The following is a 16,118-nucleotide window of genomic DNA, read 5'->3' as shown; positions in this document are numbered from 1 at the left end:
ATTGAGTTCAATGAGCTAGACTTTGGTCTTTCAAAAGATGTAGCTAGATTCAATGATAAATAACTCATTATCATCTGGTACCTCATTTTCCTGGTACAGACATCGAGAGAGAGAATTTACTCAGTATTTCACTCAAGAGGGCAACCTGGTTTATGGTAATATTGCAAATACACTTGTTCTAAATGTAAATTTATACGAGATATTTGCCATATCGCTGTATCATGTACTGATCCAAAATATTTAGCGTTAATATTGATTATTTTCAACTCAATGCTCCCAATCACTCCTCGAAATACACACTGATTATAATGTATTTGATTATTTCTATTAATTAATAGTATCTAGTGCTGTTGTAAATCTCACCCATCTATTTAATAAATCGTTATAATATAGCATTACAGACCTCCAATATACAACAACTTACAGACGGTTAACTCATTGGGAAGTGAAACGTTGTTTTTGTATATCCATTTAATAGCATCCGTGTCCCAAAAAGTTCGGTCTACATAAAACTTTTGAATATGCGAGAATACATGTTTTATAAATTTTGAATTTGGAAGTTGAAAAACTTCGCTCATATCTCAAATTTCTGTTAATTAGACGAGCTTCATTGCTAAAAGTTGAATATGGAAAATAAACCTGAAGATTATATATACATTATCAAATTTATTATTTACCGTCGCCTCTTTTCGTGTCGAACAATTGCAATAATGTTTCCTGGAGCAACCGTTTAACAAAACAAAATGTTATTGTAGTTAAATAATTCTATATTGTCGATACAACTACAACCATTGTTTGTTACATGTACGACCAAAGTTTTGATTCTAGAATACGAACAATACTTATGCACTGCAATTAAATATAACCATTCGTTATTTTTAACCAAAAAAACCCTTTTATCAGATATATTCATATTTATACAAATATTATTTTATACGAAAATACTCGAGTTATAACTTGCTGTGTACTAAAAAAAGTGATAAACCTACAGATTACGAATGCTGCATAATTTTATTGCTCTCTCATACATCAAAACAGACTATAGATTGTTCAAATACCATCACTGTATTTCAAACGACTATGTTCAAAAACCAATTAATTTTATTTAAAAAAAATGCTACACTCAAAATTTAATTAACAAAAAGCGCTCCATCATATACCAAATGCTGTAGGCTAGAAAATTCGGTAAAAAGTCGTTAAACAATAGTCAATTTTTATCCAAGGGATGGTACAATAAAGTTCTGTCCATTTTTACTAAATGATCATTAATCACAATTAAATTGTGATAATTAGTTTGAGGTGGTAAAGAATTGACCAGATATTCATTATTGTTGTAATAATTTTGTCAAATTTGTTGCATATACACTATCCTGAATTTAAGAAGAAACATTTTTTCAATTCTGTCAAGTTTTATGCTTAGAAAATAAACTTGTTTGTGAAAAGAAACCCTCGCAATTCTCTAAGCACTCTTCCACATAAAAAAAATTTCCTATACAGTTTTTTATTACATACAGATAATGTACATGTAGAAGAAAGTTTACATTGCCCACATTAGTTCAAGCTATGTAAAACTAACCACATTTTTTTAATAGAAAAAATTCGATATTCATATTTTGATGAAAGTTTCTTATTAATAAAATTGGTATCAGTTGAAAAAACATTTTGGTGAAATATTAGTAATCGTCTCCCCTGGAAACAACTTCCTTGCATGTTGGTTTTAACATTATAGTATGTTCAAACTGAGCTGTATAACATCCTTTTATGTCACATAATGGAGGATAATCATCTACAATCCCTTTGTCACACAAATCCTTTAAGGCCATTTGGTATTTTGTTGCCCCAGCTCTGTCTAACCACCTTTTGCAAAACGCTAGCGTTCCAAAATTCTTGTTGATAATGTTTAATAAAGATTTGGAGGATTGCAGACTGAAACAAAGTAGAAATTTCACATTAGTCATTGATTTGTATAAAACTGGAGATATTTTTGAAATAACAATAGATGAGAAACCCTACAAACACAAGGTTATTACAAAATGAAGTTATAAATTGTTTAAGTAATTAAAAAAATTCATAAAAAATTTTAAATGCCGGTGAAATTATTTTAAAATGCTTTAACTTGCATACATCATAGAAATATTGATATAAAATCTATTTTAACTTGATGCCAATATACTAATGTTCCCCCGAACTCACTATTTTATTGTTGTTTGGTTTATAGCATTCAAATCAAATTGTAGAGAATAAGATTGAAACTTTTATGTCGAGTCGAGAATTTTAATTCTTTTGGGAAAAAGGCGATGGAATGAACCATATAGACAGAAAGATGATTTGATGAAATACCTGATGAAGATATTTGAATGAAATGTTTCTCGTTGTCATAGATTTCCTCATATTCAAGTTAGCAAAATTGCAAGAAGTGTATAATAGATTCTGCTCAAAATGTTCATTTCTTCTAAAATTGATAGAGTTGTTACCATCAATTCTAACGGAAAAGCTAGTTTCCTGAAAAACGTGTACCCTAAGACGAGAGAAGCTTTCCTTGCTTGAAAAAAGTGAAGAGCTATTTACTATCGACCTTTAAGTCAAGAAATGCTCAATGCTTTAGATCTTTTAAGCATGAGTCAGATCTGAACATGTTTTCATAAGACAATATAATCAAGACTTGGTTGGTCTGAACAATAAATTGGAATTTTTTTATAATTTAACTTACTCAAACTCTAATACCAACAGGTAATTAAGAAAAAATATTTATTTTATTGTTGTTAAACTGAGAATGTAATAAAAAATATATACCAGCATTACTCATTGTGTATAGTTTAATCATAATATATAATTATTGAAGATTTTTAAAACATACAAAAGTAGTATTCAACTTTTCATTGCTTGAAATAATGCTAATTTTTTTTTACGTGGAAATAATCAAGCATCTTCTATTTTTCAAATTATAAAGTTGAAATTTTTCTAATAAAAAAGTAATTCAAATTATTTTGAATTAAGGTATAGGATTTCAAAGATCGGTAGAGGCGACAAAAGAAGAATAACCTACAAGTGGCAAATCTATATACCCGCCACTGTTCTTTTGACAATCTATTTACTAATAGAGGAACTGGATAAGTATGGAATTTACTCTTTCTTACCGTAATGGCACATAGGGTACGTCAAAATTTTTCATGTAATGGGAGCATTCCATATCATCATGTACAACACCCCTACCCGTAGAGCCAAAAGTTTCAATTGCATAAAATTCATTTTCTTCCATTACAGTAGCCTCCCCTCCTTTGACTATTGGTACTGTTTTACCAGCATGTATCCCTAAAAAAAATACTTTTAAATCTTGAAATACAAAATTTACAACAATGCTTACTATAAGGTGAAATAGAATGCCCATTCAAATTTCTTATAGATTTAACTTGGTAAGTTTTTCCATCTAATTCAACTTCATATGACTCCATAACCTCCTGTATTTGAGCTCCGATTTCACAAAGTTGAACATCAATACCTTGAAAGAAAATATGCTAGTAAATACAATACAAATCATAACATTTATTTTCAAACTGATTTTTACCTGCTGCTTTAATTCCAGTATTAGTAGCATCCCTAACTGCTTCAACCAGTTTGTTATATTTAGGATTAAAAGTGTGGGTAAAAGCACAATCAATAATTCTACCATTAATGTGAGTGCCAAAGTCAATTTTTACAACATCATCATATTCAAAAACTGTCTTGTCACCAGCATTGGGTGTATAATGAGCTGCACAATGATTTTTTGAACAACCTGTTGGAAATGCTAAGCCTGCTTTCAGGCCATTTTCTCCAATTAATTTCCTTGCGGTATTTTCTAATTCTTCACAAATTTCTATCATGGTCATGCCAGGTTTTATCCATTTTTGAATATATTGACGAGTCTAATAAAATAACAATTACTAATATATTGTAGTTATATTAAAGTCATCATCATTAATAATATACCTGTCTATGTGCTTCTGCTGCCAATCTCACTTCATTATAAATATCATTATGCATTCTATCAAGTGCTCGTTTTTCTTCAGAAGTGAAACGATCTTTGGCGGTACGATCATCTTTACCGGTTTCATATTTCTGTATTTCTCCGATTGGAAATACACCGTCTGGAAATAGTTCCACGATTGGGATAGAAGGTGGGTCCGTTTGTTTTGGTTTACCACCCTTTTTTCTATTTCTTTTCTTTTTCTTCTTGTCGCCGTCCGCTTCTACTTCCCCGTTTTCGGTTATAGGTGTATTGATGGGTGCATCACTTAATTGTTTTTCACTATTTTCATCTTTCCCATCTTCGTCCAAAATTACTGTGATAAAAATGTGGTTATTCAATAATATCAAGCATGTGACGACGCGAGCTTACCATTTTTTTTCTTATTTTTCTTTTTCTTCTTTTTTTTAGAAGTTTCTGGATTTCCATTTTCTATATCATCTTCAACAACGCGTTCTTGGTCTTCCTCATTTTCCTGGTCTTCTTTAATTTCGGTTTTTAAAGCCGCCATTTTTCTGGTATGAATAAAAAATATATTCAATCAACTCCAAACGTCAAAAATGACATTATTTTTTTCGTGAATAGTTACCCAATAAGTTAAACCGGTTAAATAGCCGTGTCTAGCTCACGTTTCTACTTACTGTATCTTTTTTAAGAGATATTAATAAAATTGCATATAATAATTATAATTTATACTGAAAAACCGTATACTTTAGCCATTAGAAGGAATTAACATTTGAGCTTTATAAATTGTAAAATTATAACTGATCATATGATTAGTTGATCGCATTACGGTGATTCTGATCTGATTGCACATTACGACACTTCCACACTTGTCACTTAGTAAATGTCACCTCTAAGGATTGAGGTGAAAAAATAATTTAGGAAAATTATTATCTAAATTTCGAATATACGATTTTTTTTACGATTTTTTCATTTTTTTACCAATAAATCCACAAAACAATCATGCAACGCTCTGTGTGTAACGTATTAACAGCTTCCTTAAAGGTCAGTGTTTTTTTCAGTTTACGTAATAAATTGCCTGTATATCTGCATAAACCGTAAACTTTTTACATCTTAATAATTTCGTAGATACTTTATAATCGTATAACGTATAAATGGCATTAAATAGGAATATATTGACTGATTTAATATAAGAATAATATATAAATATTGTATGTTCATTGAAATACACGATTGTTATAACAGCATGAATGCATACATTAACAATTAGTATTCACTTCTCAAAAACCCTATTAACATTTGTCCTTTTATTATTGGGATTATTATTACAACAATTTTTTATTATTTTCCAGTCAACTTTAAGATATAATCCAAGAATATTGGGTACACTGCAAAGTAGACTATATTCCAGTACTGAAGATGCAGATATTGTGGTCATTGGTTCAGGACCAGGGGGTTATGTTGCGGCTATTAAGGCAGCACAATTGGGTATGAAGGTAAGTGTATGAATTGGTCATTTGTCAAAAACTTATCCTCTGATTAAGAAATAGGACTATATGTTTTACATCAATTATTTTCTATAAAATTTGATTATTTGCAGACTGTGTGCGTTGAAAAGAATCCAACATTGGGTGGAACTTGTCTCAATGTTGGTTGCATTCCATCTAAGGCTTTATTAAATAATTCTCATTTTTATCATATGGCTCATACTGGGGATTTAACTGAAAGAGGAATTGAAGGTTAGTTACAATGTTGAATTGTTGAATACATTGAAATTATTTTATTAATTTTAAAAAACAGATGAAGGTTCTTACGACAAATGATTTGGTTTCTTTGGATCTTAGTTGACAAATTTCAACATTTATTTAAGTATACTTGAAAAAGGAGGTGTAGAAATCAGCTTAAATTAATTTTAGATGCATATTAAATAGACATGTGACTATTGTATAGTTTTGAACTTAAAATTTTATCTGCCTTATTTTGAAACAGCCATAAAGTACCTAGTAAAATTATTCATTTTTTTGTAACTGATTTTCATAAAATGAAACTTAAAATCAAGACAAAGCACCACAAAAACCATATAAAAAGGTTTAAGAAGAAAAATGTACAAGAAAATTATTCCGTTCTCTAGCTAATGATGTATTGCTTTATAGTTGGTAATGTTAGCTTAAATTTGGATAAACTAATGGGACAGAAAACAAAAGCTGTTACTAGTTTAACTGGAGGTATTGCCCAATTGTTTAAAAAAAACAAGGTAAACCTTGTTAAGGGACATGGTAAAATTACTGGACCCAATCAAGTTACCGTAGCAAAAGAAGATGGCTCCAGTGAAGTAGTAAATACCAAAAATATTCTCATAGCTACTGGATCTGAGGTTACACCTTTCCCAGGAATAGAGGTAAGCATTCATTTTCCAAAATATACAGTTGAAGTTAAGGTACATATATTTTCCCAATATTTTGTTTTAAATATGCCTAAAGAAAAAATCATTTTGAGTTCAATCTGGTGGGCCAGTTAATTGTAGTATGAGAAGGAATAATTCTAGTATTTTTTTAACTTGGCACTGAAATAAAGGTAATGAAGTTGCAGAGATTACCAAGGGAATTAAAAATGTCTCAAATATATTATATTACAGCTAAAATAATTGTTAGATCAATATAAAAGAAGTCTCAGAAATGATAAAGCTGAATGTTTATAAAGCAGTTTATAGATCAATATTGACCACGACTTGTGAAATATGGACTCTCACTTATGAACAATAAAGTGCGTAAGCTACAGAGATGAAATAATTTATGTTAAAAATGTCCAAACACTACAAGATGTGAAGATTATGTCACTCTTTGAACAAAGACAGTTAAATTGGTGGAGTCATTTACAAAAAAGGAAGATTCAAGACCAGCAAAGAGAGTATGTGATGCAAAAATAGGGAAAAATAAATAGAAAGACCTAAAGCAACATAGGACAAAGTAATTGGGACTATACTTGAGAAAAAACTCAATAAAAAAGAATGACCAAAATTTGTATATTTCATTCTATTTTTTTTAGAAAATTTTATTTGTGAATCGAGTAAGTTTATAATAGCCTCATATCTAAAGTATTTTAGCTAAATATTTTTACATACTGTTTAGTTGTAACTTTTGTAAAACACTTGTATTTATTGTGAAACATGAATGTTATTCAGTTTAAATTTATGACTTATCCTCTCAGAATTTTTTTCTTATATTTATTAAATTAATTATAAGTTAATTGTTAGAGATCTGAATAGAGAATGAATATTAGAATGAAGTTACAATGATAATAATTATGTATCGGCATTTATCGCTAAATAAGAATTTCTAAGAATGTTATTTCTGCTGCTCTTCCATGTTTTGTAGATAAGCCACGGATGGAACTTCAGACTCATTTTTAATCCCTTTCTGAGAAATCTTAGTTTTCAAATATATTTTGGTTAATTGCTTTATCACCTCATTTTTTCCCAGTTAAAGTCATACAAACACCACTCTTCTCTTTCTAATTGAGTATATTCTTCCTTCTTGAGACCAGAATTCACGTCCATCCTTCAACAATTATAGCAAAAATAATTGTTAGATACTTTCGGATATACTTCGCCTTATCTTCAATTCTTTCTTAACACAAAATAACAATTTTATAAGATAATCAGTCTTCCTCAAGCAGTAAAACTAGTCACCACGAACATGATTGCATATTGCTGCTTAACCATTTATATCATTCAAATATTCAATATCGTTCAAGTTACATATTCCTAACAATGTTTATAAATTCAATTCTTATTAATAGATTATCAATTTGATATTAATTAATTTAGTTAATTTCATAAATACATTGATACACTAATATACTAGTATTTTCCAAATAATTTTTTTCCTCACATTTATTACCTCATTTCAATCATAATTTACATATACATTAGTAAAGCTGATTTCCATAAATATTACTATATTGATATTTGATTATAATAGATAATATTTCTTACATTTTTATTTTCAAGATCGATGAAGAAACTATTGTTTCATCAACTGGTGCTTTATCTCTGAAACAAGTTCCACAAAGATTGATAGTTATAGGAGCCGGTGTAATTGGTTTGGAATTGGTATGTAAAATTTAATAAACAAATATTTAAAACATAACATTATTGTTATTATTGTAGGGTTCGGTATGGTCACGATTGGGATCCAGTGTAACAGCAATTGAATTTTTGCCATCAATTGGTGGTGCAGGTATTGATGCAGAAGTAGCCAAATCTCTTCAAAAGATTCTCACTAAGCAAGGTCTAAATTTCAAATTGGGTACCAAAGTTACTGCCGCACAAAAAGAAGGAAGTATCGTAAAAGTAAACATTGAAGATGGAAAAGATTCTAGCAAAACAGAAGTGGTAAGTTTTTAGTTAAGTTTCAAATAATGAAAACGTTCCTGATGGTTCATTTTGGTTTATAGCTTGAATGTGACGTACTATTGGTGTGTGTAGGTAGAAGGCCGTTTACAGAAGGTTTAGGTTTAGATGAAATGGGTATTGCTAAAGATCAGAAAGGAAGAATTCCTGTAAACTCACATTTCCAAACTGTTGTTCCTAGTATCTATGCTATTGGGGATTGTATACATGGACCTATGTTAGCACACAAAGCTGAAGATGAAGGTAAACAATCATAAAAATTGTATTATTGTTGATACTAAATTTTATACTGTAACTTGAATTTCTACTATAATTATTATATTTGTTGTTTTTGTCATCTTTTATTTTAGGAGTGGCTTGTGTGGAAGGAATACAAGGTGGACCTGTACATATTGACTACAATTGCGTGCCATCTGTAATTTATACCCATCCGGAAGTTGGTTGGGTTGGAAAGACTGAAGAAGACCTTAAGAATGAAGGCATTAGTTACAAAGTAGGAAAATTCCCATTCATGGCAAATTCTAGGGCAAAAACTAATGCTGAAACTGATGGTTTTGTAAAGGTGAACTTTTGAATATTCAAATACAGGATAAATTATACTGCTTAATTAAATCAATTCATATAAACGTCAAATAGATTTCAAACACCTGTAATTATCTATGTCTGTTTTCCTAGGAATTCAAAGTGGTGTTCTCTATAACTAATGCTATTAAGGAGTTTAAGTTTTTTGTGATAGGTATCAATTCACACTCAACTGAAGTTGTCAGAGTATAATTTTCAAGAAACTAGAGACGTACCAAAGAACCTTTTTTATTACAGGTATTGTCCGACAAAGCTACTGATAGAATTTTAGGCACACATATAATTGGTCCCGGAGCTGGTGAACTTATCAACGAAGCAGTTTTAGGTCAAGAATATGGAGCTTCAAGTGAAGATATCGCTAGAGTATGCCACGCTCACCCAACTTGTTCAGAAGCATTAAGAGAAGCTAATATGGCTGCATATTGTGGAAAACCTATAAATTTCTAATATGCAAACACAATGTCACTTTCATTTCTTTTGTTTATGTATATATTTTGTTAAGCCTCACTTAAAATATAGAATATTTATTTATAATGATTTGGTTTTTATTCATTTTTTCTCTCTATTTCCCGTTTGTTTGTTTTTGAATGGGATAGGGACATATTTGTGTAGGATATGACAAATTTCAGAAATAACCCTGATATAGGAAAACTTTTCCTCAGCTGGGTTGGTATTGTGATTTCTAATATGCAAACACAATGTCACTTCATTTTCTTCTGCTTTTGTACATATGTATTTTATTAAGCCCTAACTTCACTTGAAATATAGAACATTTATTTATAATTATGGTTTTCATTCATTTTTTTTCTGTGATGGAAAATTAGAAGTAGATTGACTCGGTGGTTTGTTTTTTGAATGGGGTAGAGACATTTTTATGTAGGATTCGGTCAATTTCAGGAACAGCCCTGATATGGGAACATTTTTTTAGTATATGCTAATTATGTTGAATTTGCTCATTGTATGTGCTATGTATCATGCAAGTTGCCATTACAAAACATAATTCTAATCGATCATTAGAGAGATCAATCCAGTAACTTCTCAAAAGTCGATTAGAGAATGTACGCTCGTATTATAACATAATATATCGTATTTTAATTAAGTATTGTTTTTATTCTATTACGCCAGGAAGCTATTCAATAACGACTCCTAACTAAACATAACAGTATGTGCTTCCGACCACCGTGAGGAATAATAACTGAATATAAAAGAAGCAAAAAGAGGCTCAATGAACTTAACAGCTTTTGAGTTTAATTTGACGGGAGTGCTGTGCAAGAGTAGGTACAGTTTCGACTGTATTTTCTTCTATCGTCGGCCATTTGGCTGATGAACAAGTTCACCAGGTTACAAGAAAACTGACGATGTTATAAGCAATTAAATTTCATTAAATAAATGATATTTCTTACATCTTAATACATAGTGCTTTATAAATTAAATATGATAGTAATTTTTCAAATTCCTATTATTTCATTTATTTCCATCGTGTTTTGACGATTGTCCAGGGCTATAAATAAATAAAAATGTATTGATCTCTCAAGACTATTCCTAGATTATCACAACACATCAGTTTTGAAAGAGCTTTAAGCCTTTAGATACATACTAAAACATTTGATAAAGCATATTATCGATACTAGCTGAGGTAGATAGGTATAACAATATAATTCTCACCTTTCAACAATTCCTAAAAAATATTTGAAAAATGCTTAAATATTAAAAAATGGAAATAATGTTGTAAACTCACAAACCTAGAGATACAGAGCACTTTTCTCAATGCTCTGCTTTACAATCTTCATTACTATGTATGAATTTATAAATTCTTATAATACAGTGCAACCTTAATATAACGTACCTCAATACAACGACTTCACCGATTAAACAAATTCTTTGTAATACCATTGAATTGTCTACATACTTTTACATTGCGAACAATCTTTATAACGAATTTCTAACTACCAATAAAAAGAATAAATACCTCTAATTAACGAATTTTGTCGACCCAAAACCCTAAGATAAAGTTACACCAATTTATGACTCTTAACCACATAGTATGTCGCGATACCCTTTTGTTCGTAAAACAATTGTTTACCTTTTTATAACAAATTTTAGACCATGTAACCTCAACATAACAAACCTCAGTTCAACGAATTACTTCATATAACGAATATTTACTTGTTCCCTTCCGGTTTCTTATATCGAGATTGTAATGTATATAACCATGCTTTTTTGAATAAGTGACACTTAGGAAAAAATAATTATAAACAATACGTTTTACCCAAATGAATAACATATCACAATTCTATCCAATAAAGCTAATCAATCATAATAAAAAATATTTGAAACAAAATTGATTCAATTTTTTTTCAAACTCAAGTTAAAATTGCCATTTCATATTCACGGTATACCAGATTAAATAAAACACGTGTAATGAACATAGAGCAAATATATTTGTATATTTTCTTTGCCCAAATTTTAAACTGTGCTTTAAATTGAGCTTTCGTATTGAAAACTCATAAAGACTATACAACCTATGGAGTGTAGACTCCATAATACAACCATACAAATTTACCAGCAAATTGTCTCTTCTTTTATTTTTGATGTGAAGTAAGAGTATTACTGGTCATCAGTCACTTCGATTCGAAACTTTATTCCTTTGCGTATTTTATAAGTTTACAAGCATATCGTAACAAGTGAATACTATAGTATGTTGATTTTATAAATTGAATGCTACCTAAACGTCGGATGTTTATAATTTTAAGTTTTAATAATCTTTATTACTGAAACTAAATTAAGAAGAAGAGTGTAACCTATAATAGAAAATATTGACTTTTTGACAATTATAAAAGGGGTAGGAAAGGTGCTGTTTCTTAATATTTTGTATTTTTTAAAAATTCGAAATTGAAGTGAAGAAAAATGTCAGAAAAAAATAAAACAATTTTAACTGAAACGGAAGAACAGATCTTCAAAGCTATTGAAAACAATGATGTAGTTCTATTGAAGACTTTGCTTTCGCAAGTAAAAAACGTGAATATAGTTGATGAAAATTCTATGACCCCTCTTCAACATGCCGCTTATAAGGGAAATAAGGATCTGGTGCAAGTACTTTTAGATCAGGTAAGCTATCATTATATTGGGAAAGTAATTTACACATTTCTAGTAAAATGAATAATAATAACTAAATAAATTAAACAACAATTTTATACATTGAAATATTTATATTATAAAACTTAATTCATGACATTTAATTAATAATTATTACAACTTTGATGTTTCAGTTGTTTTTTCATATTATAATATGTAACCAAATGATTCAATAGTTATAGTTCTTTATAACTAAATGAACTACCAGTATCAATTTTTTTACAGGGAGCTGATGTAAACTACTGTGAACATCAACATACATACACAGCTCTACATTTTGCTGGACTGTCTGGAAATTCTGATGTCTGTCTTGCACTTTTATTAGCAGGAGCAAAGTCCCACATCACTAACACAGTTGGCCGCACGCCATCACAAATGGCTGCATTCGTAGGACATCACAATTGTGTTGCAGTAATCAATAGTTATATCCCAAAATCTGATGTAGACTATTACACAACAGAACCACCTAATAAAGCACCATACCTACCACCCTTTTTAGCTGAAAGCTTCCATAGATTTGTAATGCAGACAAACATAAATCCCATAAAGGTGGTTTTGAATGTTCAAAATTTTGTAGGCATTTCTGAACATCTATCAGAAGTTAAAAAAGTTCTGGAGCTTATGTGTGAAAGAGAAATAAAAAGAGGAGCTGATAGAAATGAAGTGATGTCTTTCAAATTTCATTATCTAGGATATATTGTTGGAGAAATTTTGAAAGTGAGACAAAGGCAGTCAGCTAAAAAAGATGAATCAGAAGAAGAAAAAAAACTAGACATTACTGAATTGTTTACAAGGAAGCTTTTAAAACCGGGGAAAGATGGCCACTTAGAATTTATGGATTCATTTTTAAAAGAATGTATTAGAGAATTTCCATACAGGGATTGCACTCTATTTCGTCAGATGGTTGCTAGCTTAGCCAGCAAAGATCCACTGACAGCTTTGAGTGTAATAAGTCATGCTATAAATGGACAAAGAGGGTTTGAAGATAGTTTATCAGTATGCAATACCTGTGGAGAAGAAAAACCTGCTAAAAAATGTTCGAAATGTAAAGTCGTTCAATATTGTGATAGAAGTTGCCAGAGGTTGCATTGGCATTGGCATAAAAAGGCATGTCCTAGACTGAGCCAAATGATTGATACAGATCCATTAACCAAACCAGATGCAGCTGAATTGTCGACTGACCTACAAAATCTTTTAGTAAATAATTGAAATTTAATAAATTCTACTTGTTTTATTTAATATCTAATAAACACAGCTCTGTGAACAAAGTAATTAATTTTAAGTAAACTACTACAAAATGTCATGAATGTTTTTCTTCCCAACATTATCTATAATAATATAAGAAAGCTGAAGTTTTGTTGAACATGCTAATCTCATAAGTACTCGTTCACATAGATAAATTATTTAAGTATTGATTTATGAGTACGACCAATGGAAGCAGAGTTGGTGATGCGTTTTTCGTATTTATTTACATTCTTTATACTCCTGGGGGGAATTAATAAACACTGTCTCTTACGTTCTTAATTTATTTACACACTATACATTATTTATAATATTTCACTTATACACTGGCGAGCAAAAAATTGAGGTCACTTCAGAAATTGCGAATAATTTTAGCGTCAATATTGATAAGGATTATTAGTAAATTTTTTCCAAGACTTGACAACACTCATTAGCTGTCCTTCCATGTATTAGAGTACGACTTTGATGAAAAATGCGCTAATTGAAGATTCGCATTTCCCTTGCCTGTTTTCCAGTTTACTGTTGATTCTTTGGGTAAAGCCTAACAATTGCAAAGTGTAGTGATTTAACAGGTCAATAATGCCTTTAGATCCTATTGTTGTGGCAAGAATTGTAGTTGTTGCAAGATGGTCGGGGGCAACGTGAAACTGCAAGAATTGTTGGTGCTAGTCTTTGTGGTGTGCAAAGGGTGTACCAGCGCTTTCTGGAGACTGGCGTGATTACTAGAAGACCAGGGTCTGGGCAAAAAAGAATTACCACTCAACGAGATGACCGTTTTTTGGTGTCCACAATTTTGCGGAATCGGACAGCTACTGCGGTTTCACTGCGAAATCAGTTGGAAGAAGTGAGAAATATCAACGTTAGTGAATGGACCGCTAGAAGACTTCATGCTGCTGGGCTGTCATGCAGAAGAATGGCTACAGGTCCCCCGTTGCAACACCAGCATCGGACTGAAACATTGACATTTGCCAGAGATCACGTTCGTTGGAATGATGATGACTGGATCTGGGTATTGCTTTCAGATGTCGCGTTTTTGCCTCACTAGGTCAGATGGACGTCGACGAGTGTGGAGAAGATCTGGGGAAAGATATGCTGAAGTTTGCATTGACGAGCGCCTTCCATTTGGCGGTGGGTCAGTTATGGTTTGGGCTGGAATCACTGCACAAAGTCGGATAAGGTTGGGTCTTCATACAAAATGGCATCCTAAAATCTCACAAGTACATTACAAAGGTGCTAGAAGACCTTGTTATGCCTTTCATGGTGACTATGGGAGAACGTGGTATTTTTATGCAAAATAATGCGAGACCATCTACAGCCAGAATTATCAGGGAGTATCTGGATGAGGTAGAAATTAGGCGGTTTGATTGGCCAGCCCGCAGCCCAGACATGAATCCCATAGAACATGTCTGGGACGACTGATCCGCAGACACACACCAGCACCAAAAACTGCCCAGGAGTTGAGAAGATGGTTGTTGTAGGAATGGGATAAAATCGACCAGAATGTGATCCGCAACTTAATTCGAAGTATGCCGAGCCGACTTCAAGCAGTCATCAATGCAAGAGGAGGGAATACACATTATTAATGTCAAGTTTTTTTATTTTGTCCGTTCCATATTTTCCCTAATAACAAAATGCTGAATTTTGCCCAAAATGTTAATTTGTTGCTTTTCCAGAATAAATCATTAAATCCAAGAGAAAAATGCATTTTTCTTTAGTATAGAGTATCACATTCAGCTTACAAAAGCACATGCAATGATGTACAGTTTGCGAATACTATCTGAAAACGTAAAATTTCAAAGAACATGAAAATTTTAAGGTGACCTCAATTTTTTGCTCGCCAGTGTAAATATCACTTAAATAATTTCTGTGATTACTTTTACTAATTCGTTCTTTTCACTACGACTATTTATTTTTTAAACTAACTAATTGCGTTTACACAAATCATTTATATACCCAAATAAAATTCTACAAAGTTCTAGAACAAAAAGATACAAAAGAAATAAATAAATAGACTTTCGTAGAAATTATTTAGTAGGAATACTGTAAATAAACCGACTGCAACTAAAAAAAATATATACAAATAAACATCAACGAGTTCCGCCATTTATAAAAAATGTGAACGACGCCGAATTTTTAAAATTCCATAGTAGTTGGACAGGGCCGGCCCAGGGAATCATTTTGCGAACTTGTTTGTAACATTATTATCGAAAAAGAATGTTATCTAAAAATGTAGCAAATACTGAATTATTTTTTAATCTACCATAAATATTATTAACGAATAAATATCATGTTAAACTCCATGTTTTTGTGAAGCCAAGCAAAGTTGATGCCTTTTAAGCAAGTAATAAAGTTACTTTGTTATTAAATTACTTCATTCTGTAAGCACGAAAATGTTTTGTTTGCGTCGGGCTATTTACTTCTAAGTTATCAGATACAGTTTACAAACTTTAAAATCTAATAACACAACTGGGAGCTAGAATTATGTAGAGCGGTTAAAATTATTTAATTAACTGAATATAGTTAGTATAGTCCATTTCATTTTGTGTTGCGAAAAGAGCTTTTTTAAATCTGGTTATCGAAACGCGAGTCAGATAGTGTAATCGTGAGTGTTGGTGTAGTTGGATGTCAACAGTTCATTATAACCATCATCCGCGGTTCCAGGAACTCCAACTTAGATATTTTCAAATTAATTATTATTAATCTACTTATTATTGATTGTTTAGATTATAAATTTTAAATGTTTTGTTTGATTTCTTCGACCATCAATACAGCAATTAC

The 16,118-nt window shown here is 31.0% G+C and overlaps 3 protein-coding genes across 3 annotated transcripts; 2 read left to right on the top strand and 1 right to left on the bottom strand.

Moving 5' to 3' along the window:
• Positions 1 to 1,083: 1,083 nt before the first annotated feature.
• Positions 1,084 to 4,772, bottom strand: LOC130453023 (methionine aminopeptidase 2). The gene is made up of 6 exons (XM_056792607.1): positions 4,379 to 4,772; positions 3,970 to 4,322; positions 3,566 to 3,905; positions 3,365 to 3,499; positions 3,138 to 3,312; positions 1,084 to 1,926 (listed from the first exon to the last, which is right to left on the bottom strand). The coding sequence occupies exons 1-6, from the start codon at positions 4,515 to 4,517 to the stop codon at positions 1,674 to 1,676; spliced, it is 1,395 nt and encodes a 464-aa protein (XP_056648585.1). The 5' UTR covers positions 4,518 to 4,772; the 3' UTR covers positions 1,084 to 1,673.
• A 45-nt stretch (positions 4,773 to 4,817) lies between these two features.
• LOC130451154 (dihydrolipoyl dehydrogenase, mitochondrial) lies at positions 4,818 to 9,746 on the top strand. The gene is made up of 9 exons (XM_056789987.1): positions 4,818 to 5,014; positions 5,323 to 5,466; positions 5,571 to 5,709; positions 6,124 to 6,368; positions 7,980 to 8,081; positions 8,139 to 8,363; positions 8,426 to 8,624; positions 8,732 to 8,943; positions 9,201 to 9,746. Exons 1-9 carry the CDS (start codon positions 4,973 to 4,975, stop codon positions 9,408 to 9,410), a joined length of 1,518 nt encoding a protein of 505 aa, XP_056645965.1. The 5' UTR covers positions 4,818 to 4,972; the 3' UTR covers positions 9,411 to 9,746.
• Positions 9,747 to 11,586: 1,840 nt separating this feature from the next.
• On the top strand, positions 11,587 to 13,611 carry LOC130448488 (ankyrin repeat and MYND domain-containing protein 2). Its single transcript, XM_056785906.1, has 2 exons — positions 11,587 to 12,071; positions 12,324 to 13,611. Exons 1-2 carry the CDS (start codon positions 11,871 to 11,873, stop codon positions 13,305 to 13,307), a joined length of 1,185 nt encoding a protein of 394 aa, XP_056641884.1. The 5' UTR covers positions 11,587 to 11,870; the 3' UTR covers positions 13,308 to 13,611.
• The last annotated feature ends 2,507 nt before the right edge of the window (positions 13,612 to 16,118 follow it).

This window comes from Diorhabda sublineata, chromosome 1 (genome assembly GCF_026230105.1).
Source record: "Diorhabda sublineata isolate icDioSubl1.1 chromosome 1, icDioSubl1.1, whole genome shotgun sequence".
In the NCBI taxonomy this organism is placed as follows: domain Eukaryota; kingdom Metazoa; phylum Arthropoda; class Insecta; order Coleoptera; family Chrysomelidae; genus Diorhabda; species Diorhabda sublineata.
Note: the sequence above shows the minus strand (reverse complement) of the source record. Positions and strands in the feature narration are given on the sequence as shown.